The following is a 23217-nucleotide window of genomic DNA, read 5'->3' as shown; positions in this document are numbered from 1 at the left end:
CCTTTGGCCAAGGGATCTGCTGTGCCATGTGGTGCAGAGTGGCCACGCTGCTATAAAAGCCCCCAGCACCAGCCCCCCTTCATCCAGACAGCGGTTACCTCTGCCCTGAGGGTGGTGACCCCACGGCCAGGTCTGCAGGAGGATACCAGGCGATATGCATTACTTACCAGTGTAATACGCTGCCTGCCTAGAGGAAAGGAATTTGAAGCCTGGCTTTGCACTAGTTAGAGCATATCCATATGGACAGATACAGGGATAACACAGAACTTCCAGAATATCTCCTGAGTTTCTTAACCTGGTGGTTCCCCATGAAACTGGAGTGCACAGAAAGCCATGTCACATTCATGAATATTATTAGCTATCACGTACCTGTCAGCTTTTTTCCCTTATTCTTGTAGTACACAATGAAGATGACAATGCCAACTAGTGCCACAAAAAACAAGATGACAATCAACACGTATAAGATCTTGTTTGTTCCTGCAGGATGTGAAAAAGACAGTGCCATCAACATGCAGCCTGGACACAGCAGTATGACAATCCTTGCTCATTTTACTTGCTTTTCCACAGGATAGGGTTTCACTCCCCCCCCTTCTAGTATGATTTTCAAATTCTATAATAAGGACAACTGCTTGTAGCACTCATGCAGTTTTGTGACAAGCAGCCTTACTGAAGGTACCTGATACTGAGCCATCTCTGTAAAAACAGAGTCTTGGTGTCTCAGAGAGGTGTGATCCTGTCATGGTCCTCTGAATGTCCCCTTGCAAGCTGCCAGCAGCCCATGGGCTATGCCTGCTCTGCCCTAGGGGACATACCTCTCATGGAGACTATGAACTTCAGCTGGCAAAATTTGTCCTTCATCTCAGGTTAGGAAGGATCACTGCATGCCAGGCAAGCAGCCTCCCTAGTACTTTATCCACACTAGAGAGGGAAATGGGCAGTGGGCAAGAAGGGAGAGCTACGTTCAGCTGAGACTGTATGCACTGCTATAAAAGAAGCACAGAGAGGAGCTGGAGCCTTTGTGCACGGAACATGCGTATGGAAAGTAGCAGGCTGAAAAAATGAAAGAGGTCATGAGCATAACAGCAATGCTGCTCGCCATGCAGTTTCAGTGGGAGGTGTAAAGCTCTGCTTAGTAGTGGACATGGGCCCTAGAGATGCCGGGCTTAAAAAGTTATCTTTAAAGGTGGGATTTTCCAAGAGCAATGTCTTGGTCTACAGCTGCTCCCCGTAGAGACATCTACAATGGGAATGGAGTTAAGCCAGCCAAAAACTCTAGTAAACACATCCCTCCTCCTCCCCAGTACTTTCTAACACTGGAACAGGTTGCCCAAGGAAGCTGTGGCTGCCCCCTCCCTGGAAGTGTTTAAGGCCAGGCTGGATGAGGCTTTGAGCAACCTGGTCTAGTGGAAGGTGTCCCTGCTGATGGCAGGGGGGTTGGAACTGGATGAGCTTTAAGGTCCCTTCCAACCCAAACCGTTCTATGATTCTATGATTCTATAATCTGTATGAGGACACACACGCACACAATCTGTATGAGGACACGTACCATCTTCCGATGGCTCAGGCATCTTCTTGCAAACAGCATCTGACTTGTCAGTTCCAGGCACGATTTCTGCCATTCCTAGAGCTGTACAGCTGAAAAAGAAAGACAAAGAGACTAGGTTCTCAAAGAGGAAGCTCGTTGTGGCTCCTACACTTAAGCAGAGTAGCACTTTCTGTTGTAACATAGGGCATTTATCCTGCATTTCTCCACCCTCAAGAAGCTCAGATACCTTCTTTCTTTTCAGTTCTGTTTTTACTGCTCTTTCTTCCTCCACCCCCAAGGAGAATTCAGGCTCCAGTGTGAGGATGCCTTTATTGCTGCACAACCAATGGAGATGCTCTGCATGCTCCGTTGACGGCCTGAAACACCCCACTGAAAAATGCTTTCACCCAAGCTTCTCCCTGCCTTGTGGCTAGCGTAGTCCTTTTGCAAGACACAGGGACTTACTTGGTCCAAGATTTACATTTGTCGGTGGATGAAGCGACCTGTGAGAAGTAGCCTCTGGGACATGGTGTACACATTGTGTCCTTGTCTTGTTGCACTGCTTGTAGTAAAGGAAAAAAAACTTCATAGCCGAGTTTCCCCGAGTTCCTTTCAGGTGAGAGAAAGGTGACTATGCTTCCCATTTCCCTGCTCCCTCCCCACCCCAAAAGCTTCCCTGAAGAGGGAAGGATCTTAGTTTACATTAGAGCAACAATGACAGTCACATGTAAGCAGAAAAAAAGTACACTAGTCTCACCCGAGCTCTTATCTACATGATCAAAACGAGAAATGACCAGGAGCCATTTGCAGTTATTGTAAAATAACGCACAGCTGTTATATCCTTCCCCTCCCGTTAACTTCCTCGCATCAATGCTGTGCCACAGACAGCAAGGCTAACTAGTGTTGTGACTTCTATGAAGCCACAGTAAACAAAATGCTGCATCAGGATTTGCTAGACTGGAGGAAAAACAGCACCATGGTGCACCAGGCCCATGCAGCATTTCATCCTCCATTACCCTATTATGTGCTGTGGTTTTGGGGTTCCTTGTGCTTGGCCCAGCTGTTCCCAGTGTTCATTACAACTCTGAACTTGACTGTCTCTATTTTCCACCCACAAAACACCTGCATTTTGTTTTCAATCAGACTTAGGACTAAATTAAATGTCTGTAATAAATCTTTGCATTACAAGTCATCTAAACACTTGCACACCTGAAAGGTGTTAATCGTTTTTAACTTGCTTATAACATTATAAAATGGCAAAGAAAAGTCACTGGAAAAAAACTGATTTCAAATTTGACCTCAGCAGCAATCCCCAAAGGAAAACTTCTCTGGAGCAATGCACGACCTAGTGACACAGAGTCAGACACCTCAGCAAATGTTAGAAATCCACTGAGCACCTTGAGACTAGTGCCATGTCCACGTGGTATCTTGCAAAATTCACTTGATCCAAGATACTATATAAACCTCAGAGGCAGAAGCCTTCGAAATGCAAATAGTCCCGGAGGGTTATATGCAGTAGCAATGGTAACTCAGAGATGCATCTGCTGTTGACAGTCATCTGAGAGTTCAAAGTACCCTCTCTGACACCACAACCCACACGATGCTGGCCTCATCCTGTAGGCCTGAGCTGGACATTTCACTTGGTACATCCCCTTTCTGTATCTTACCAGGATGCTCGACTCCAAATCCTGGAGCACATATGGAATTTCGCTGGCAGCAGTCGCAGTCTTCATTCCAGTGGTAGCCCATGGTACAAGCACACTGCCGCTGGAACGTGCTGTTCCCTGGGTTCACTTCTCTCAAAGCTTTCCCTAAAAGAGAAAGCAGATGGGAGGAAAAATCTCTCTGATAATATGCCTCAAGTTTACAAGCCTCCTGTTCTATGTATTTGCTTTTTATGAATGCCAGATGCAAAACCATTTGTGTTAGAGGAAATGTTGCCTTTCAAGAAGCGTGGGAGACCACTGATCAGCACGGGGCTCCTCACCGAGCGCACTCCTGAGCAATACTTTTCCTCGTAGCTGCTGTAGAAAATTAACAGAGCTTTTGCAAGGGTGAGACAAAGGTGTGGGGGAAGTGAGTGCACAGTGTGCTAGGCAAAAGGACAAGCTTTAAGATCCAACTCATAGGAGTGGATGGTGGCTCCAGTGAAGATAATCATTATCAGCAGCATGGAGACTATGGTCACGGTGCTCAGCACAGCACAGCACCTCTGCTGTCTGGGGACCTCCCTCTCTGCCAGGCTCTTCTGCAAGCCCAGCCTCCAGCGTTGGGTACCTGAACAAAGCAGCTCCCCTAGATCCACCTTCCCATTTTTGTGATTCACTAATTTGTGTTAAAAGGTTCTTCAGTACAAACAGCTCACCTTGATCACATATTTTATGTAGTAAGCATTTATCTTCTTCATTCCAGACATCCATATACTCATTTGGGCCACACGGCTGGCACAGGCTGTCGGAAGTACCAGTGCATCTAGCAGACATATATTTTCCTGTGAATGAGAGAAGGACGAGTAGGTCATTTGCAAGTTGCACACCAACTGTCTAAGGAGCTTAGGGAAAATAACAGGTTGGGCTAACACTGCTGTACTGCTGGGGACAATCATTTCTTCCTGCCACCTTTTCAGTTCCTCAGTCAGGCCCCATTTAGCCTGACACTGAAACGTCCGTGAAGCTTGTGGCCTGTCTACGTGCACAAGAATCAAGCTGCTTTCTGTCTCCCGTAGTGGTTAAGTGCTATCCCAACAAAATAGCTGCTATGGCTTTTGCTGAGGTCAGCAAGACCACTCCTGCACTAGAAGGCACTTGTAAGCCTGCAATCATGCACCTGCAAGGCTATGTGCCAACAGATTAGCAGAGTCACAAGAGCAAGCTGCCTTACTGACCCACAGAGCTGTTCCTAATGAGCTTTCCAGTTATGAAGCCGGTCCAGCCCAGTGCTCACGTACCTGGCTCACACTTTGAACAGCACCGTCCAGAATGTTCATAGTGTTGTTCACTTTCACATGGCGGACTGATTTGTAGTGACAACTGGAGCAGAGAAGGAGAGAGAGGACATAAGAACCAATAGACCTGGAGAGCTTCAGACCTACCTGGTCACAGTGCTGGCAGAGAGGAGGAAAGCTTTTCTTCTGCACAGCACTTTGGGTAGCTAAGCAGTAAAAATTAACCAACATTTATAACTTCAAAGGTGCTTTGTAGACACGCTAAGAATATGTACTCGATCCTGTACACACACAGGGACTTGTAACACAGCCAGGAGATAAATAAATAACACAGTCTTGCAATTTGTCATGAACTTTTGGCCCACTATATAACCTTTTCTTACAGTACTCTATTATTTGAAATCTATAACTTTAAAACAATTGTAAAGAAAAAAAAAATTGGCATATAGACAATTCTGTAGACTGTTCCACAGATATGACCTCAGGCCAAGACCTGGGCAACTGACAGTTTTAATGTATAGCATTAAGCAAACAAGTAAGGTGAATGATTTATACTCCTGAAAAAGAAGAAGTTCCCAGCTTCCCACTGGGATACGCAATACTCCTGGCTAACCCCAGAAAATATTGGACTTTAATTTTGCAGCTTTTTAAGGCTCCCACTGTGTCCTACAGAGATGGACTCGTGGAACTGAGGCAGCCATCCAGTGAGGTGATACAATTAAGCCAACAGCCTTTTGCTTCTCAAAAAAAATAAACAAACCCCAAACCAAACCAACCCAAACCACCCTCCCACCTGAAACTGTTACATGAGAGGGCGAAGCAGGGAGCAGCGCTGCCTCTAGCTCTGGGGATGCCTTTGCATCCCCTCCCGGCTCGTGGCTGCCTGTAAACGCGGTGTCCTACCCGCAGCCCAGCACACGCAGCTCCCTTGGCCAGTCTTTGGGGCATGGCTTGTGCTGGGGATCCTGGCCAGCACTGTGCCCAGCCCCTCGCTGACCCTACTTTGGCTGTCCAAGAGCCTCCTGACAGCGGTCCTCCAAGCACACTCAACACCTTACAACCAGCTGTGATCTTGCACTAGGTAAGATGATTAAAAATCTGGCCTGTAGCAAGGAATCCTTCATTATTGGATACAGTTCTTAAAATCTCATTTACTTGGAGAAAGTGGCAATAACGCTTCTGCTGCTGGTTAAAGGGAGCTTTTGCTGTCTAATAGCATGACAGTCCTGTGCCTACCGATACTGGTTTCCATTTCTCTACCTGATATTCTCCCCTTGTTTCTGCCAAGTCTTTACTTCTCCTCTTTCCTTCTTTTCTAGTTTCAGCAATAGCAATCTCTTTAAATAGAAAATATTTTCCCCTAAGCACCTTGTCCTCTTCCAATGCTGGGAAGGGTCTTGTGACTTAAAGATGACCAAAACATTGAAGTTTTTCTTTAGGACACCACTTTTGGCTTGGAGTTGGAGCTATGGGTTGGTGTATAACTTGTGTTTATCAAAACTGCACTATCTGTGTCTGGAACAGAATAAGTACCTCAAGTCAGAGGCTTTGAGTTTCTATAGTTTTGCAGGTTATAAACAACTTATAGCCTTTTTTTTATCATTACAACAATCCCAGGTAAAATTCAGAGTCTAGTCTCGCAAGAAATCTTGTGTTGTCTCATTGTTTCCTTGTCTCTTTCTCTGCATTTAGTAGCAGTACCTTTCTCATGATCAGATTATACATTTTTTGGAACAAAGATCATGTTTTGCCTGTGCGCAGCACCTCCCAGGAGGGGCACAGGATAATGATCAGTGCTGGCAAGGTGAGAGGCGATCTAGGAAAGGGAAAACCGGGCCAGCCTGGCAGCTGAATGGTGACACCGCTCAGTGTCCCCGGGGAAATGCTGAAAACACTCCTGTAATTGAAGGAGCTCGTTTCCCGTAATGCACTCCAGGCAGCATCTGCTAAAACACAGAGCTGGCCAGCACGGTGGTGAGGTGACATTGTGCACTCGAGCAGCAGAGAGGTCTCGAGCAACAGATTCCCTGTTCCAAACCACCTGAAAAGGCAACAGAAGTGATGAGACCAACAACAGGTCCAGTCACTCACTTTTTGTCACAGAATATCCTCTTCCTCCTCATTTGCCCCAGTTTAATAGTTCCTCTTTAGAAGAAAAGACTAAAAAATTACTGAAGTGTCAAGCAAGGGCAAAGTCATCCTTTTTAAGGAAGGATATGCAAATCTGCTGAAGAGCATTCAGCTAAAGGGTCTGGAATAATTTCTGAGAATCACGACTCAGCCTGAGGAGAAGCAGCAATCCCCTGGGGCCGATGCGAGGGGAGCAGGCTAATTGCTCAGCCACCTTTTGAGAATTGTTTCGTACCTCCCTGCTTTATCGTACAAAGAAGGCTCTTGTTAGGGCACAGTCACAGCGGTGGCTGCGTACATCTGCGCTCTGTGTCAATCAGTAGTCTCTTCTGCCACCATGTCCTTCTGCTTTTCACACAAGCCAGTGCATTCACAGCACTGCAGTCCCCTCTCCTTTGATTTATGCTCAATGGCATAACGACAAGGCTCTCGGTGTCCATGTGCTAACCCCCACGTGGGCCCAGCCTCCTCGCAAGGGCAAGGGGTTTTGGCCTGGTGTGGACTGGCTGGACCTGAATCTGGCGGGAGAGAGGACAGGAAGGGAAAAAAGCAACCTGCTGTTTTCTTAGGGTGGGAGCCAAACCCGGGCACTTTTGCTAACACAGCCCCTCTGAAGTCAGGTCATCCCTTGTTTAACCCTCTGCCAGGGGACTGGGCACATCTCGTTGACAAGCTGTACGTCAGGTTCCCTTGGGGGCTGAGAAGTACTCCTGCTGCTGGCAGCACGGTGACCTGAGGCGTTGCCATCACCAACACATTCCCACCACAGTGTCCCTCTGAGACAGGGAAGTGCGATTCATTGCGTGGATGAGGAACTCGCACCCAGAGGCTGGCTGGCTTTACAGAGGTGACAGGAAACCAAACCAAGCCTCCCAAGTCTCAAGTTCACCCCATAACCCTTGGAACATCCTTCCTCTCATCGGGTGCTGGCCTGTGGGTCAGTGATTTGGACATCATTACCGAGCTCTTATCTAGAGAGAGAAGGGGCATCGATGAATGTGAAGGTGTCAGCCTCCTCTGAAGTGGTTAAATAAGACAAAACCCAGCCTGATCATTCCTTTAACAGTCTTGCTTTTGATGAAGCTGTCCATTAAATCCCACCACCATGTGCAAATGTGTGCTTTAAACAGCTCTAAATTCACACAGCTCTGTGTGAATTTAATTTGTCACTCCAAAAGCGTGCAAAGCGTGCAAGCTTGCAGCAGTTCCTAAAAACCAGTCAGCTTTCCTGCTTGATTAACGTTACCTCAGAACAAGTGTATCTGACAGGGAAAGAATCCAGGAGAAAAAAGACAAACCTCCTCCAGGCTTGGTGGATCCGGTTCGGCAAAGCACACCAACACCTGCTTACCTTTAAGCACATGAGTAGCACCATTGACTTCTTTGGAAAAATAGGTATGCTGATGTCAAGGTCTGCAGGAGGACTGTGTTTTGGTGTCAAGCTGCAGGCAGCCTTTTCAGCTTCTCTTTTTGAAAAGGACGCTAAGCAAGAGTGTGCTTGTAGGGTCGGAGAGCTTCGATGACTCAGAGCTACAAAGCACCACTGTGTTACTCAGACCTTGAAAAAACACACACACAGGTGCTTCTGAAGGGGGAACCAGCAGCATTCAGATTCCTGTCCTCAGGCTTAAGGAAATATTTATTCTTGGTGCCGTTGAGCAATCAGATGGCAGCAGAAGCTGTGTGTCATGGATGCTAAAATTACTTTCTCACTCAGATGAATATTCAGACAGACATTTCAGAGAAGATAGAGTTGCATGGGCCTCTTTCCTTTAAAAGAAAAAAATCTGGAAGAACAAGCTCGGGGGTTTCCACAGTCTTTTTCCCATGTCACTTCTGAACAAGAACCTGAGGCCTCAATGAGGATTGCTCATTAGCGATAATCTTAGTTTTGCAAAAATTGAGGCGTAAAGGGACATGTCAAGGGGTAACTATCTTAAGATGACACCTTCTTGCTCAGTGTAGTTGTTTCTGGAGTGTATTCAAGTCATCTGTCATAACTTCACTGAACAAAGCACACTTTTTTTCTCCATTTAGCACTGCAGAACCAAAGCACCTATGGGAGAACCAACTGTATGTGTCCTGCCTTGCAGACCCTTGCTCTTTACACTTTAGAGCCTGAGTTTACACAAACCACTTGCTTTTGAGGTCCTTAGTTTTGCCTGCTGTAGAACTATAGTATTTCTGTGGATTTTAGGCTTTATTTGCCTTTGTCAAGAGGACTGAGCTTTGACCAATATTTCCTGATCTGAAGTAGTCCCTGCAAGCACAGCACCCTGGTATCCAGCTAGGATGGCTTCTGCAGTCATCTGCTGCCTTTTTTCCTTCACGTATGAGCTGCTCCCTCTCCTCTCACACAGATTGTGTGCCCACAGCCCTCCAACTTCCTACCTGATTTGGGTCAGCAGTATCACTAAGCAAAAAGCACATTTCTTCAGCTCATTGCCAGGTTCAGAGGCTTGCCTAAAAAATTATTTAAAAATAAAAATAGTATCTGGCTCTCAATGAGTGCTGCCCTGTGGACAGTGCTCCTAGGCACTCTACTGAGGCACATAATAATAACGTGCATGATGAATGACTCTGGAAGTTTTTAGAACTGAGAGGTTATAAGGGGAAAGAGGAGTCTTAGGTTAAAATGATCACACAGACACTGAATGCAACAGTTCCTTCATAGACGGACTTCACTGTTGATAAAAATCCAATCAAAGCAGCACACAAGTCACAGCTGTGCAATTCCAGTTATTCGCTTGCAGGTCTGTAATTCATCACAAAAATCTTAGATTGTGAATGAAATGCTTTTAGTGATGTCAACTTTCCAGTGACCAGGAAACCACATCACAGAACTATCATCCCGTGGTAAAATATAACCGGGAAATGGCAACAACTAAAAACTAAATATTATTTCGCTCTTAAAAATAGGTCCTTGAAACCCTATTAGAGCCTGCATACCTGGAGAGGCCAGAAAGAACATGAGGGATAAAACCAATAATAAAAAGGTCAAGAGAAAACTGTAACTTGCAGCCAGGAATCAGGCAAACAGCAGTTTTCCCCTTGCCCCTCTGCTTTAGAGAACAGCAAAAAGCAAACACCTGAGTGACTGGTGCTGCTCCACCAATGGGAAGGACCATTCATCAATCTCAAACCCACCAGAGTTATTTCTAGCCGGCAGACTACGTGAAGGAGAAGTGCCACACTGACCACTCTCACAGCAGGGCGGTGGGAGGTGAGGCAGACAGGAACCTCAGGTATATCAGATGGGAGATGACGGAGGTGATAGGTGGCAGGGCTGAAACAGCTACCAACGTCTGAATCAGCCAGCTTTCCTCTGTGGACTGAAAACTCACCATCACGTGCACAGCATTCGTCATCCAGAGACAAAAATCATCTTCATACAACAGCCAGAAGGGTACACCCAACATTTTCATCAGCTGGGCAGTCAGTAGCATCTATGTGTTGCCTGCACTTTGGTGCAAAGCCTCATGCTTTAACCTATGTGTCCTCACTGCCACAGCGATTCAAAGACTGATAGCTCCTAGGTAGAATATTTTAAAGAGGAATTAGAGACTAAAAACCTAAAAGCTAACCAAACCAAAATATTTAACAAAAAAGTCTTGACAGCAAGACAACAGTCCATAACAAGCAGAAATAAAAACTGCAGAATAATGACATTACTAAAGCTAATACCCAGATGTGCTTGTGAAAAGGCCTGCAAAGGGAAATCTCTTCTACATTCAACAGACTCACTGCTCCAGGTAGAGTCTCAATGACTCACCACAAATAACTCTACACACACTCACGCTTAATTAAAATAATAATAATATAAAAAGGCATTAAAGACAATCATTTATGGGGAACACACTGCTCTCGCATTTTAGTTCAGCAGATTATTTTTCTATGCTTCATCAACTGAAGTCAAGTCTTAATGAAGAAATGACCATGAGAGATTCCTTGGGTTGGACTATTTCTGGACACCAGATTAGGAGATCAGTGGGGACCTTCTATGCTTAAAAATCTGTTTATGTACTCTTTCCTTCCAGCATGCCACCAGAGTGGAACACAACATATTAATCTTTTAGGGTGTGAGGCAGGTGCCTGCAATCCTAGCTGAGCTGCCAGGGAGAATGAGAAAGCTTGTAGAGAAGAGGGGAAACCTGCTTTCACCACCTGATGCTCTGATTTGGCTTCCTTCTCCTGGATTTTAGCATTGCACATGGAACAAATGCTGAATATTCTGCAGGCAGAAACAGGAAGGGTAGTGGTGGGGCTCTAGCCCTTACTTTGGACGATGACCGTACAGAGGGGACGCAGGTAACACCTGCAGACCGTTCTGCCTCGGCCTGAGTTATAGTAAGAATTGTGCGATCATACCTGCACCTTCTGCAGCACGAAGTGATTGTCACCTGTATTAAAGGGCCCAGGACTGGGCTGAGGATTGGTTCATTTACTCTTTAGGTGTCACCACAGGGAACCAGCTCTGCCGGGGACCGTGGGACAGTCAATCAGTGGAAATATTCCTCCTTGATTTGAACAGCTTTGGCTCGCTTCTGTACGCAGCCTGTTTACTACATGTGGTATTGCAGGGGAGAATTTTTTTTCTGAGAGCAGATTCAGGGAATCATCTCATCATTCTTGCTACTGAACAATGAAAAGTTACTGAAGAACATGATGCTCATAAGGCAAAACCATTCGCTGTGGCAAAATAACACCCTCAAAACAGATTCCCTTGCATGCTACATAAGCAATTTTTAGGAGTTCATATGAATCTAGTAGCACATTTTTCCCTGTCTGTATTCCAGATTAACGGGTTGCCTAACAAAACTTCACAGTATTTTTTTTTCCATACAAGATTTTTCTCTTTTCCCTCCATTTTGACCACTGACTAAATATATTCTGCACCCATCTGCAGTCACAAGTGTTGTTCTTTGTCATTCTTGAACTGCTCTATATACTTTTTTTTCTGTTGGAGTAGCCACAAAGTGGTGAGGGTGAATGACCTCATTTTTTTCCCCCCTCCTTGGCTAATTGGCTCTTACAGGGTGGATTAAACCGGCCGGCTTGGCTCTTTTACCAAATGCAGGCTTTCCTGGTCTCTTTTATCTAGATTTGGAGAGAGGAGCAGCCAGCGGGCTCTGCAGAGCCAAGGCGCGGCTCCAGGTCTCAGCTCCATGCCTGCCCGCTGCCCCCCTCAGCCACACCCCCTGCCCCTGCCCCTGCCCCAGCCTCTCTGGCAAGAGGTGAGGAGACACCACAAACACACTTGGCTGAGAGGTGTGGGGAACATATCCCCGCCATGGGGACACTGCTGGGTCATGGGCAGAAGAATCAGAGAATAGCAGAATTGCCTAGATTGGAAAAGACCTTTAAGATCATCAAGTCCAATCATTAACACTGACAAGTCCCTGACTAACCCATGTCCCTCAGCACTATGTCTACATGACTCAAAAACCTCCAGGGATGGGGACTCCACCACTGCCCTGGTCAACCCCTTCCAATACCTGACAACCCTTTCAGGAAATAAATTTGTCCTCAGATCCAATCTAAACTGCCCTTGGTGCAACTTGAGGCCATTTCATCTTGTCCTGTTACTTGGTTGAACGGACCGACTCCCACCTCTCTACACCCTCATCTCAGGTAGTTGTAGAGACTGATGAAGTCTCCGCTCAGCCTCCTTTTCTCCAGGCTGAACAACCCCAGTTCTGTCAGCTGCTCCTCATAAGACAAGCTCTCAACCCTTCACTGGCTTTGTTGCCCTTCTCTGGACACGCTCCAGCACCTCCATGTCCTTCTTGTAGCGAGGGGCCCAAAACTGAACCCAGCACTCGAGGTGTGGCCTCACCAGTACAGAGTACAGGGGGACAATCACTTCCCTGGTCCTACTGGCCACACTATTCCTGACACAGGCCAGGATGCTGTTGGCCTTCTTGACCATCTGGGCACTCCAAAGAAGACATGGAGAATAAGAGTGACGGTTGGATGCTGCTGTCTGGATGATGGCAGATGGATGGGGGATTGTATCTGCTCCCATCTTGGGCCCACACGGGCAGACCCCCCCATGACTGTGGTGAGAAATGGATGGGGCTCTCTCCTCTGGTGATTAATGTCTCTTTGGCTTTGTTTGCAGCCACGACATCCTAAGCGCTGTACAAACACCAGAGACAGCCAAGCCCTCGGCCCAGAGAACTCACACCCTGGAAAGGCAAACAAAAAAGGTAACTGAGGGAAGCACTGTGAAGAGCAGCCGAGGTGGCTGCACAGGAATGGGACAATGCACACTCAGGATGTCCTGGAGCACCTGGCACAAGTCAGCGTTGCTCCTCTGGTGCGGCACTGAGCCCTCCACAAGGCAGCACATCACAAACACGATTGCATGCTGCAGTGACACACAAACAAAGAAAAATCAGGAAACTTGCATTTCCCCAGAGCTGAAGTGTCACACCAAACCCTGCTGCCTCTGTGCAGCCTGCAGAGCAGGGCTCTCCTGCAGCCCACCCTGAGACTTTAAGCCATCACTGCTCCATCCCGTGGAGGTCCAACAACAGTCTGTCTTCTACTACATGGACTTTGGACCATTTTCAAAGACGGGTTAGTCATAAAAAGGGGCAAGTTCTTGCAGGCAGGCTATTGTGTTATATAGACTGAGGCCTACCTGAGTCCATAGTGCAACCTGGTTAAACAGCACTTAATTTTTATATTGCATTTATAACACACAAATATTTGCCTTTGCGCTTTCCATCTGTAACAATGGACCATTCTCAGAGCAGCTGCTTCTCCACGCAGGCAATGCCAACCAGCGCGGACTTCAACCAGAGGGCCAGCAGCTGCAGCAGAAGCCAGCGCTGCCTGACAAGTTGAGTTTCCACTGAAAGGAAGAGGGCAGCCTGTGCAAGAGGCACGCTTGCAGCTGCGGACGTGATGACCCAGTCACCTCTGTTTCGCTCTTCTCCCCACTGCTCACCTCCACTAAGCTAAACCAGCACTGGAAACAACTATCCCCTCCACGTGTCCAGCAGCCTTCGCGCTGCAGAGCAGCCCCTGGCAGCACAGGGTGGAAGGAGGTCTGGATTCTGTAGTCACAGCATGCAGTGGCAGGAACCCTCCTGGCTCTGGTCACTGCAAGTGCCTCCTGGAGACCTGGTCACACTGAGAGGAAGCTGGCAGGGAGGAGCAGCAGGAGGACAGCCTTGCCACAGGGGGTACCTTTTTGTTGCATCTACACGCGTACCTAGGACAGCAGCGTCTTCCACCACTTGAACTCCAAGGGACAGATGGATGAACACAGCAAAGTGACTCCAATATGATTCCTCTAAGTAGCATTAAGGTAGAAATGCCAGAGGGCACCACTTGGAGGTTTTTTGTGATTTTCTGCGCTGTAGTTACACACACATCCCTTTTACCATCTGCGCTGGTTCTTGCAGAGCGGTCAAGTTACATCCCGCTTTTCCATGCTTGGGATGACAGTAACAGGCAATAGAAACAGACCCTGTGGGCCACAGTTAACCCCTCTGCTTGACCTGTGGGTTTTTGTCTTCTGGCACAGTTTGAAGAACGCCCTGTGCCATAAATGATGTCGGTCAGCACCCTCGAGATGGCTGATAAGCTTTGAATTCTACTGAGTTGGGGAATGTGGTGAAGGTTTGTTTTGGTCCCGTTCACATCAGGGAGGTGATATTTAACATGAAAAGAGAAGCAGCAGAGGTTTCTTAAATTGTGGATTGGTTCAGTTTTATACGCGTTATATTCCTTTTATATGAGGTGCTGTAAGATTTTTCACATGTTCTGGGGGAAACCGCAAAGAATGAAAAACTTTCCAGTTTCCCTTGCAGGAACCATTCCTGCAAGGACATTTTGACAAGTGAACTAACTGAATTGCAGTAACTTTGAAACCCATGCTGTTAACAACAGAATAAATCTAGGAGGTTGTGGAGTCTCCTTCTCTGGAGACATTCAAAACCCGCCTGGACACCTTTCTGTGTGATCTCATTTAGGTTCCTGCTCTGGCAGGGGGGTTGGACTAGATGATCTTTCGAGGTCCCTTCCAATCCTCAACATTCTGTGATTCTGTGAGTTTAGATGAGATATTGTAGAAGTTTTGCCCTACTGAGTAATTCCTTTGGTCCTGATCAGAGCAGGAACACTGGACCAGGACAGCCTATGACATAATGCAGCATGGACATTTTTATGCTCTTTTTTCCCCTCTCATCATAAAGACTGTATTTCAGGAAGTTAAAAGATAATACATATTTTTTTTTTATATATTACAAAAAATTCCAGATGCTCGCAGTGAGCAAACTTTCCCTATAGAGTAAGTACTATGAGTAGTGGAAGAACCCATCCTGTTCCCATACAAGGGGAAAAGAGTCCTTGATGTTAAACCAGGCAACCGGCTTATGGCATATTTGCAAATGCACGTTCTCACAGGCTGTAACTCCCACTTGATAGAAACATTTATGCTCTTTACCAGTGTTAAGCAAGGAAAGGGATGTGACTGTCCTGAACAAAGAAGCTGAGCAGATCACGCCTCAAAGCAAAATACCATGTCCTTTGACAGGTGCCCAAGACCAATCACTTGGAAAGATCATCTTGTGGCTGAAGCACAAGACAAGGAGGGCTGAGCTCTGCTCCCAGCAGTTCTGCTCCACGCTTGGTGTGTGACCTAGAGCGAGTCACGAATTCTCTGTTCCCATTTCCTCTTTGGTGAAAATGATGACGATGATCATGTCTATTCTCAGTAGAACTATGAGTACTCATCAACTTGCATTTCCAAGTGTTTCTCATTCTTTGCAGGAAATACATTGCAAATATCACTGCCCTCTCACTACCCCACCATATTATCAACTTTAAACTAACACAAGTGCATCAGACAAACTTCAGCTCCACCACACTTATTCTCACAATTTGTTTCATCAGAAAACAGCACTCTTACAAGAAACCACTGTTCCAATCAGAAGAGCAAAGGAGAATCTGAAAGGCTGGCCTGGAGCAGCATCTCTCCAGGCTTGCCTTCCTTTCACATTCTTGATTTGCAGGTCCCGCTGACGGTTGCAGACAGGATATTAGATTAACTGGCTCTTAGACAAAGCTTAGCTTCTCCTATGTAAGCTCACCCTACAACTTCCCTGGAGCCTCCTACTATTTTGTACTGCTACTCGCCCAAGGCATTGGCTGTGGAAAGATGCACCCTGTGCAACCACTTAGACTCAGAATTAAGCACATGTTGAAAGCAGTGGAAAGACTTTACACATCAGCCCCAAATAAAGACAAGTTCCCTGTTTTGCATCCTCTGAAAGGCTACGAATTGAGAGGTGAGAAATAGTGAGGAGCTCCTCCTGGCTCCTGCATCCGGGTACCTGCAACATGCTGGGAGCTACAGCATGGAAACCTGAATTCCCAAGGTTTGGACAAGAGTTTGAGCAGGTTCCAGGCAACGAGGAGATTCCAAAGGGAACAACTGCTCCAAATCCAAAGGGCTCCAGAAGGAAGCAAATATGTCATGGTTAGTGACCTGGAGCAAAGGTATGAAGAACACTGAGGTCTTCTCATCATGCTGCATTGACCACAGTCCCGAACACCAGAGCAGAAAAAAAAGACAGATACAAGGATACTGAGGAACGGGACAAACCACCTGAAAGTTCATCGAATCATAGAATCATAAAATGGTCTGGATTGGAAGGGACCTTAAAGATCATCTAGTTCCAACCCCCCTGCCATCAGCAGGGACACCTTCCACTAGACCAGGTTGCTCAAAGCCTCATCCAGCCTGGCCTTGAACACTTCCAGGGAGGGGGCAGCCACAGCTTCCTTGGGCAACCTATATTATGTAATATAATGTTATAATGTAAAAATCAATTTTGAAGTGCGCAGGCTCATTCATATACATATGGAGGACACCTGGAAAGCAGCAATTTAAGAGAAGCCTAAAGAGCCAGGGTGGACAGAATGAAACATATGTTTTAGAGGGGAAAAAAGGCCTGTGTGGTTTTAGGCAACATATTTAGGACCAGGCATCCAGGGGAAAGGCTCTCAGGACTATGCGGTCAGACATTAAATTGTAAGCTGTAGACAGCAGAGGGTTTTTTCTTTTTTTTTCTTTTTTTTTTTCTTGAAGCTGCACCTTGCTCTCAGGGAACCCAGCCACGGCCTAGTTACAGCACTATGTTGAGGGAAGCACTTAAAATGACACCACTAATCAGGAATAATGAGACACAGAGAAATACTAGAAGTACAAATGAAAGAAATACAAATCATAGCGAGGCTGCCAAACACTGATTAATGGGGGAAATAAAGTGCCTGTAGCATGGGATTTGCAAACAGCCTGCCAGTCTAGAAGGGTCTAAATGACCCAAAGGGAGAGGAATCATTTTTAAGGTGAATAATTAGAAAACATAAAGTGAGATGATGCAAATTTAAACTGCTGCAGGAAACTTGATGTGTGCCATTCACAAGGCTCAGCGAGAGCTGGCTGCAGAAAATGGTCTTTCTGAGAAGAGGGGAAGACCAGCAACGATCCCAACCGTAAAACACGCTGACCATTAGCCACCTGGCACTGCATGAAGCTGCAGAAAGAGCACACACACGCTGTTTGCAAACAGCCGCAGAGCCAAACCTTGCTCAGATCTCTCCCTTGAGAGGAAGGGGCTGTCCTTCTGGGGCAGCTGACCTGGGACTGAGGTTTGATTCCCGGCTCTGTCACGAGCAGCACGTGAACCTCCAAGCGAGTCACGTAGCCGGTGTGGGCCTCAGTCTTCCACCCGTGGACCTGGGGTCACAACAATGTCTGACATCCCAGGGCCGCTCAGGGGTCGCCTACTTTTGGGATGGTGGGTGGTCAGAGCGCGAGGGGGGCTGCATCCCTCCGGGGAGGCTGAGAAACTGTAGCTCGGCTGCGAAGACCGTACACGCTCGTCCCATGTCTGAGGGACAAGTGTGCTCATGCTCTCCTGAATAAATCTGTTCGGTAGGGTGGAGTCTGCCTTATTTTTACTCTACATGCAAATTATATCCCTTAACAACCTCACTGCAAACATTTTCTGGTTTCTCACACCCTGCCCTGGGCAGGAGCAGACTGTTTTCTCGGCAGATCTTCTGGCTTCCTTTGGAGCTTTGGGTTTGGGCTATTTTGATTTTAAAGAAGCAAGAGAACCTTGTGAGACAGGGCGAGTTGCAGGGAAAGGAAAACAAAAACAGAAACCAAAGAACCAGAGGGAAAAAGAAGGCAGGCGAAGCCGCTCTGCTAAACCCTGCTCTGCCAGCGCCGGCAGGGCAAGATGCCACACGGGCTCTGACCTCGCCACCTCCTCCGAGTGACAAAGAAACGAACCTGCCCGTGTGAGGTGTGACACCCGCCTTCCCCCTCCTCGGGCTCAGCCCTGGCGGCACAGCCTTACCTGGCCAGGCAAAGGAGAAGGAGCCAGCAGCCTGACGGGACGGGCATGTCTGGGTGTCCGTCTCTCCCTCCTCCTGTGGCTCCTTTTCCTGCCACCGAAGAGAAACTAGATCCTTCCAGCCGAGCCCCCGAGCCCCGGCAGCAGAGCGAGGCACATTTGAGCTAGTTACTTCTCTTTCTTCCTTCCTTCCTCTCAGCTACACGAGGGGAGAAGAGAGAAGAAGAAGAAGAAGAAGAAGAAGAAGAAGAAGAAGAAGAAGAAGAAGAGAGAAAAAAAAAAAAGCCTGGCTGTAGTTCCCACAGCATTTCCTCAGACTTGACATGCAGAGTTTTTTTTTATTTTTTCCCCTCTTCTTGTCCCTCCCTTTCCTTTCTCCACCCCCTTTTACAAGAAGTTTAGTCACCATGCCCACATCCCTCCTCCCGCCGATGGGGACGGCTCTCCAGGTCCTTCTCGGCAGGGCCATCCATCCAACACGCCTCCCACCCTCTGCACCCTCCCTTCCCAGCCCTCCTCTACCTGGTGCCATCCCTTGCCAGGCATCTGCCCCACGATCGCTGCCTTCTCCTCACCGCCTCTGGATATTGCCTTCTGCTGGCAGGGGACATCTTGGGCCTTGGCCATGTCTCGGGTGGCCTCCCACCTTGCTCTTTGATCCGCCCTGGCACAACCGCGCTCCTGCTGGCACCTGCCTCTGGCACTGGGGAAAACCTTCTGTCCCATCCCACCCTGTCCCCTATCCCAGCTCTGCTCCCGTGCAGCAGCCCTGTGGGTGATGGCCACAGCGTTTTGGCACAGCTCAAGGTCCCCTGAGTCCTTTGCTTTGGTTGATGGTGGGAGCTGGCAGGTGGGATTGCTGCCAGGGGAAAGAAAAGCAGAAGATGCACTTTGGGAACTCTCCTAAAACACCTTCGTGCCGTGCATGGGGTCAGTCCCTGCAACCTGACCCGGGAGCCAGCAAAGCGGCCTCCTGACCCCCAACTCAGACTCGTTGCCAACACCACCGACCCAGCAGCAACGGCCTTGCCCGGCAAAAGGGCGGCTGCAGCTGAAGACACGTTGTTTGGACCCAGGCGTCTCGCAAAGGGAGTGGGAATCCTCGGTGGTGGGGCAGGACAGGGCAGCGCCGCACGGCAGCGCCGATCTACAGGGGCTGAGGATCCGGCAGAGCCGTGTCGTTCCACCGCCTTCCCTGCCTCCCTGCGCTCACACGCCGCTGTGAAACGAGCCGGGAGCACACGTCTGACTCGAGCAAATAAGGAAGTTGTTCTTTCACTTGTATATTTAGATTTAACCCTTGATCAGGAGAAACAAAAAAAAATATTTATAAATTGCTTTATGTTTGCAAATAAATAAATAAATAAATAAATTCAATCACAAAAGATGAAGAGATTTAAAAGAAGAAGTAGTAAAAAAACTCCTTTACCAGTGCTGCTGTGGTCTGATTTCTGCTCAGAGGAGGGATCCTCAGAGCCAGGGAGCACTCGGGACAGAAAGGGCTGCCAGGTATCTCTCCTGTAGCTAGCGTGGAGCGCCTGCCCGCATGGCAAACAAAGCTATGACCTCCTCTTCACCTCTGCAGAGCTTCCAGAGGCCATATAGCCAGACCTTCCTAGTCTTCCTAAAGCTCCTTTCAACACTTAACACCCTCAAAGTCCTCTACAAGTGCTGGGCCCTGCCTGATCCTCGGTGCCCACCCAGTCTCCAACACAACATGGCTGTTTGGGCACTGGTGGCTCCTACATGGGTTTGATGCTCCACAATGGACTATGGGCCAAAAGGACACTGCATGATGTGCCTGGCTTAGGGACAGCAGCTGGTCCTGCTGCCCATTCACCTCAGGAAGAGCTAGGGCAAGGGATGTGCTGATGGGTTTTAGGAAGCCATAGAGCTTGCAACTGCAGTGCCAGAGCTCTGCTGAGCTGCTGGAGGGGTTGGGGTCTCACCACACTTGGGCTGGGCAGGCTACAGCTCTAGTACCAAACAGAAATGGAGTTGGGGGTGGGAGGGATGGCCATGACGCCCAGCTTGCCTGGCTGGCAACACGTGCAATGCTGACTTCAGCGGGGGCTCTGCAAGGCAAGGCGTGAGGCGTGGGTGACGAACGTGCCCGGCTGCTGGCAGCCGTGCTGCTCCCTCCCAGGGGGAGCCTGGTGAGCTGGTGGAGCAGTGCCAGGAGGAGATCCCTCTGCCAGGGCCATGTCCATCCACCACTGCGCTGGCCAGGGTGTTTTAAAATGGGCGCATTTAAGGTACTAGGAAATGTTTCTTTTTAAACAGAACAGTCTGTTGAGTCTCTTCCCCTTTTCACATTTAGCACCATACCAAGGCTATAGGCTGTGTTTATTTACCAGCTGCTCATTCTAACCACAGATTTACAGGAGCAAACTCACAGTGTCCTGAGCAGTTAGACACGTTATCGGCTGGCTCTGAAGGTGCTGAGTAAAGGCTTTGAAGGCATTGAGTAAAGCCAAGCCCTGTTCAGCTCAGAGAAGCTCCAGGCAGTTCAGTATTGCACGTCTGCTTGATTACTTTCCCGTTCTCACTCCTGATCCTGCCTGAAGTATTTGTTGTTCAGGCTGAAACTTCTCTCATTGTCTGCCACTATGTGAAAACAGTCTCTTTGTGAAAGCTCAGACATTTTCCTCCGAGTTAAATTTTATGTTTCTGAGCCAAAACCCACAGAAGCCACTACTGGGTGCTTTATAGTCTTAATTATGGATTGCAGTAGATTGTTAGAAACTGAAATGTGAATGCTCAAAAATATGAACTAGGGAACATATAGGAGAAAGTGCTATGGCATGTTTATGGCATATATCGTTCTATATAACACAAGTAAAAACTAAAAATTCACACCAAAACTGCTCCGTCAGCCTTTTATTTTTTAGAATTTTGTTTTTTAAATCCTATTATAAAAAACTAGTTTTTCAGCTACCTTTGCAATGGTACCTTTTCAGCTGCCTTACATTTGGAGAAAACCAAAATGCTTGAAATCTGAGTTTCAGACTTACAGTGGCATTCAGGTGCCCCCTGTTTCTGTTCACCACTGTGGCATATGAGCCTAAACTGGACTGGCCTTCAGGATGCTCTTTCTAAGAAGAGAGATGGAAAACCACCTGCAGCCTCTGAGGGGTGTCAGAATCAAAATAGTCCCCTGGATAATATCGGGATCCCTTCCCTGGTGAAGCCCGCCATGGGAAGCAAACCACGAGCACGGCTGACCGCTTAGCAGGTCTGCAGTCAGTACAGATCTCTTCTTACCTCCTTCCTAGAGACAATGAACTGAAAATTACTTAACTAAATAATATTTTTAAATAACTGCAGCATTCAATGTAACATTGCAAGTTTTGTAATGGTAAGAAAATGAAACCACTCCAGTATCAGTGTAAAAATGCATCTTTTTCCAGGAGCTTGGATAAACAGCAACTAACTCCCAGGCAATCCCTGAATTTGGCTCCCACCTTTCCAAAACTTTCAACCCAAAAAAGCAAAGATAAGGAATGATTTGGTGGATACACCAGTTGACTGGGCATCTGAACAGCACCCCTAGCCTCACGCTTGTGTCCCCTTCGCTTTAGCCACGCTGCTGACCCCTGCCCCTTTCCCGCACAAGGGCCTCAGCCCCTCGTGATGCCCCATTTCCCTGGGAGGGAGAACTAGGAGGGTGCATCTTAAACTTGGGTCTTCGAAACAATGTGAAGGAAACCTGGGCAGAGAAGCAAAACTGAAAGGCAGATGGTTGCACCCCAGGATGCCTTTTCACACCACGCAGGAAGGCTGTGAAGGCACTTCCATTCCCCTGCCTCTCATCCTGTTGAGGGATGGGAGATGAGATGAAGAGTTTTGTTGGATCTAGACCACCATTTTTTCTTCTACCAGATGTTGTAAATTTGGTTGGGGTTTCAGACTCTGAACTAAATACAGGCTTTGTAAATATAAGCATCTGCCTCCCAGCAGATGAACGAGAAGTCCAGCATATGTGCCAAGTTAGAGCTCTAGGAAAGAGCCCCCTGAATCAGGGGGATGCCTTGGGGAGCAGGTGGGTTGCAGTGCAGCTTCTGCAGCATCAGCAATTAATGGACAGAGTCCGTCACGGGGCCAGGGAGAAAGGCTGCCTCGTTACCCGCCGCAGGGAGAGGGCCCTACTGGATGATCCAGTACATGGAGCTTTCTACACTGGGCTAAAGAGAAAAAAGGTAGGAAAATATCTGCACACTTTTAGCACAGGGGCTCTAATTTCATTTGCAGTCTCCAGCTATTAAAATAAATAAATTTAAACAAAATTGATCTATTATTTGCCAAAAAACCCCACAAAACAACATACACAAAACCATGCCGCCAGCTTGAAACTTTCTTCCTGTGAAATGCAAGTTTCCATAGCACATTATTGCCCAAGCTCCTTGAGATTTTCAAATGTACAAATATTTTTCATGACAGAGCAACTATAACGAAGCTCCTCAGTCACATGGGCGTGTGGTTTACACAACACACCTTTTACAATCCCACAAAAATGTACCAGTGCTGAATGCCTGTCAAGAACCTGAAGTTTGCAGCATTCAAAAGAAAAAAGCTCACAACCAGCGACTGCTAATGTGTCAAATATTTGAAGTACATGCAAGCACATGCTCAACTGACAGGTTATCACCAACCACTGCGGCAGTAACAATGCCTGCATACTTCTGGAAAGAAATACAAAGTCATAGTGAATTTTTAACCAAGTATTTGTTCATGCTTATAAGAGATACCAACCTGATGACCTCCAAGGCTTAAGTCATGTATTTATCCTTAGGACAAGAACAATAGCGGCACGGACTGGGGAGCTTGTGCTGCCCAGGATACACCTGGAGCTCTGTACTGCCTGGAGATGAGTCTTTAATTCCGGCAGACACCCACTGACCCCTCAGCAGGATGACTGAGACCATCACTCATTTGAAACACTGTGCAACACCCCATTATCAGTTCCACAGAGCCACCCAGTCACTTTACCTAACAGCACACTTAACCATCTTGAACTTCTTGGAAAACTGAATATTGAGATGAGTCACACTTGGATCAATAGCGTGCATTCATTCCTCAGCAAAGGATCAAATCCAAATGAAACCTTATTGCCCATTAAACACTACAGCTGCTGCTTCTCCATCCCCACTTCCTGATCTCCTTGCAGCATATTTAAAGAGAAGGTGTAACATGCCCGGGAGAAGGACACACAGGATCCTACAAGGCACACGCTTCAC

General features: G+C 47.4%; 1 protein-coding gene across 1 annotated transcript in view; it reads right to left on the bottom strand.

Annotated features, from left to right (window-relative positions):
• The window catches only part of TNFRSF11A (TNF receptor superfamily member 11a), a 27396-nt gene extending 8789 nt beyond the window's left edge, over positions 1 to 18607 (bottom strand). Inside the window, exons 1-8 of the mRNA XM_029087295.1 lie at positions 18503 to 18607; positions 17984 to 18179; positions 4473 to 4616; positions 3891 to 4016; positions 3193 to 3336; positions 1991 to 2084; positions 1547 to 1635; positions 370 to 477 (exon numbers count right to left, since the gene is read on the bottom strand). Of these exons, the coding sequence (XP_028943128.1) occupies positions 370 to 477; positions 1547 to 1635; positions 1991 to 2084; positions 3193 to 3336; positions 3891 to 4016; positions 4473 to 4616; positions 17984 to 18179; positions 18503 to 18607 (1006 nt within the window). The remainder of the gene's footprint in view (positions 1 to 369; positions 478 to 1546; positions 1636 to 1990; positions 2085 to 3192; positions 3337 to 3890; positions 4017 to 4472; positions 4617 to 17983; positions 18180 to 18502) is intronic.
• Positions 18608 to 23217: the final 4610 nt, after the last annotated feature.

This window comes from Antrostomus carolinensis, unplaced genomic scaffold (assembly GCF_000700745.2).
Source record: "Antrostomus carolinensis isolate BGI_N321 unplaced genomic scaffold, ASM70074v2 scaffold10631, whole genome shotgun sequence".
In the NCBI taxonomy this organism is placed as follows: domain Eukaryota; kingdom Metazoa; phylum Chordata; class Aves; order Caprimulgiformes; family Caprimulgidae; genus Antrostomus; species Antrostomus carolinensis.
Note: the sequence above shows the minus strand (reverse complement) of the source record. Positions and strands in the feature narration are given on the sequence as shown.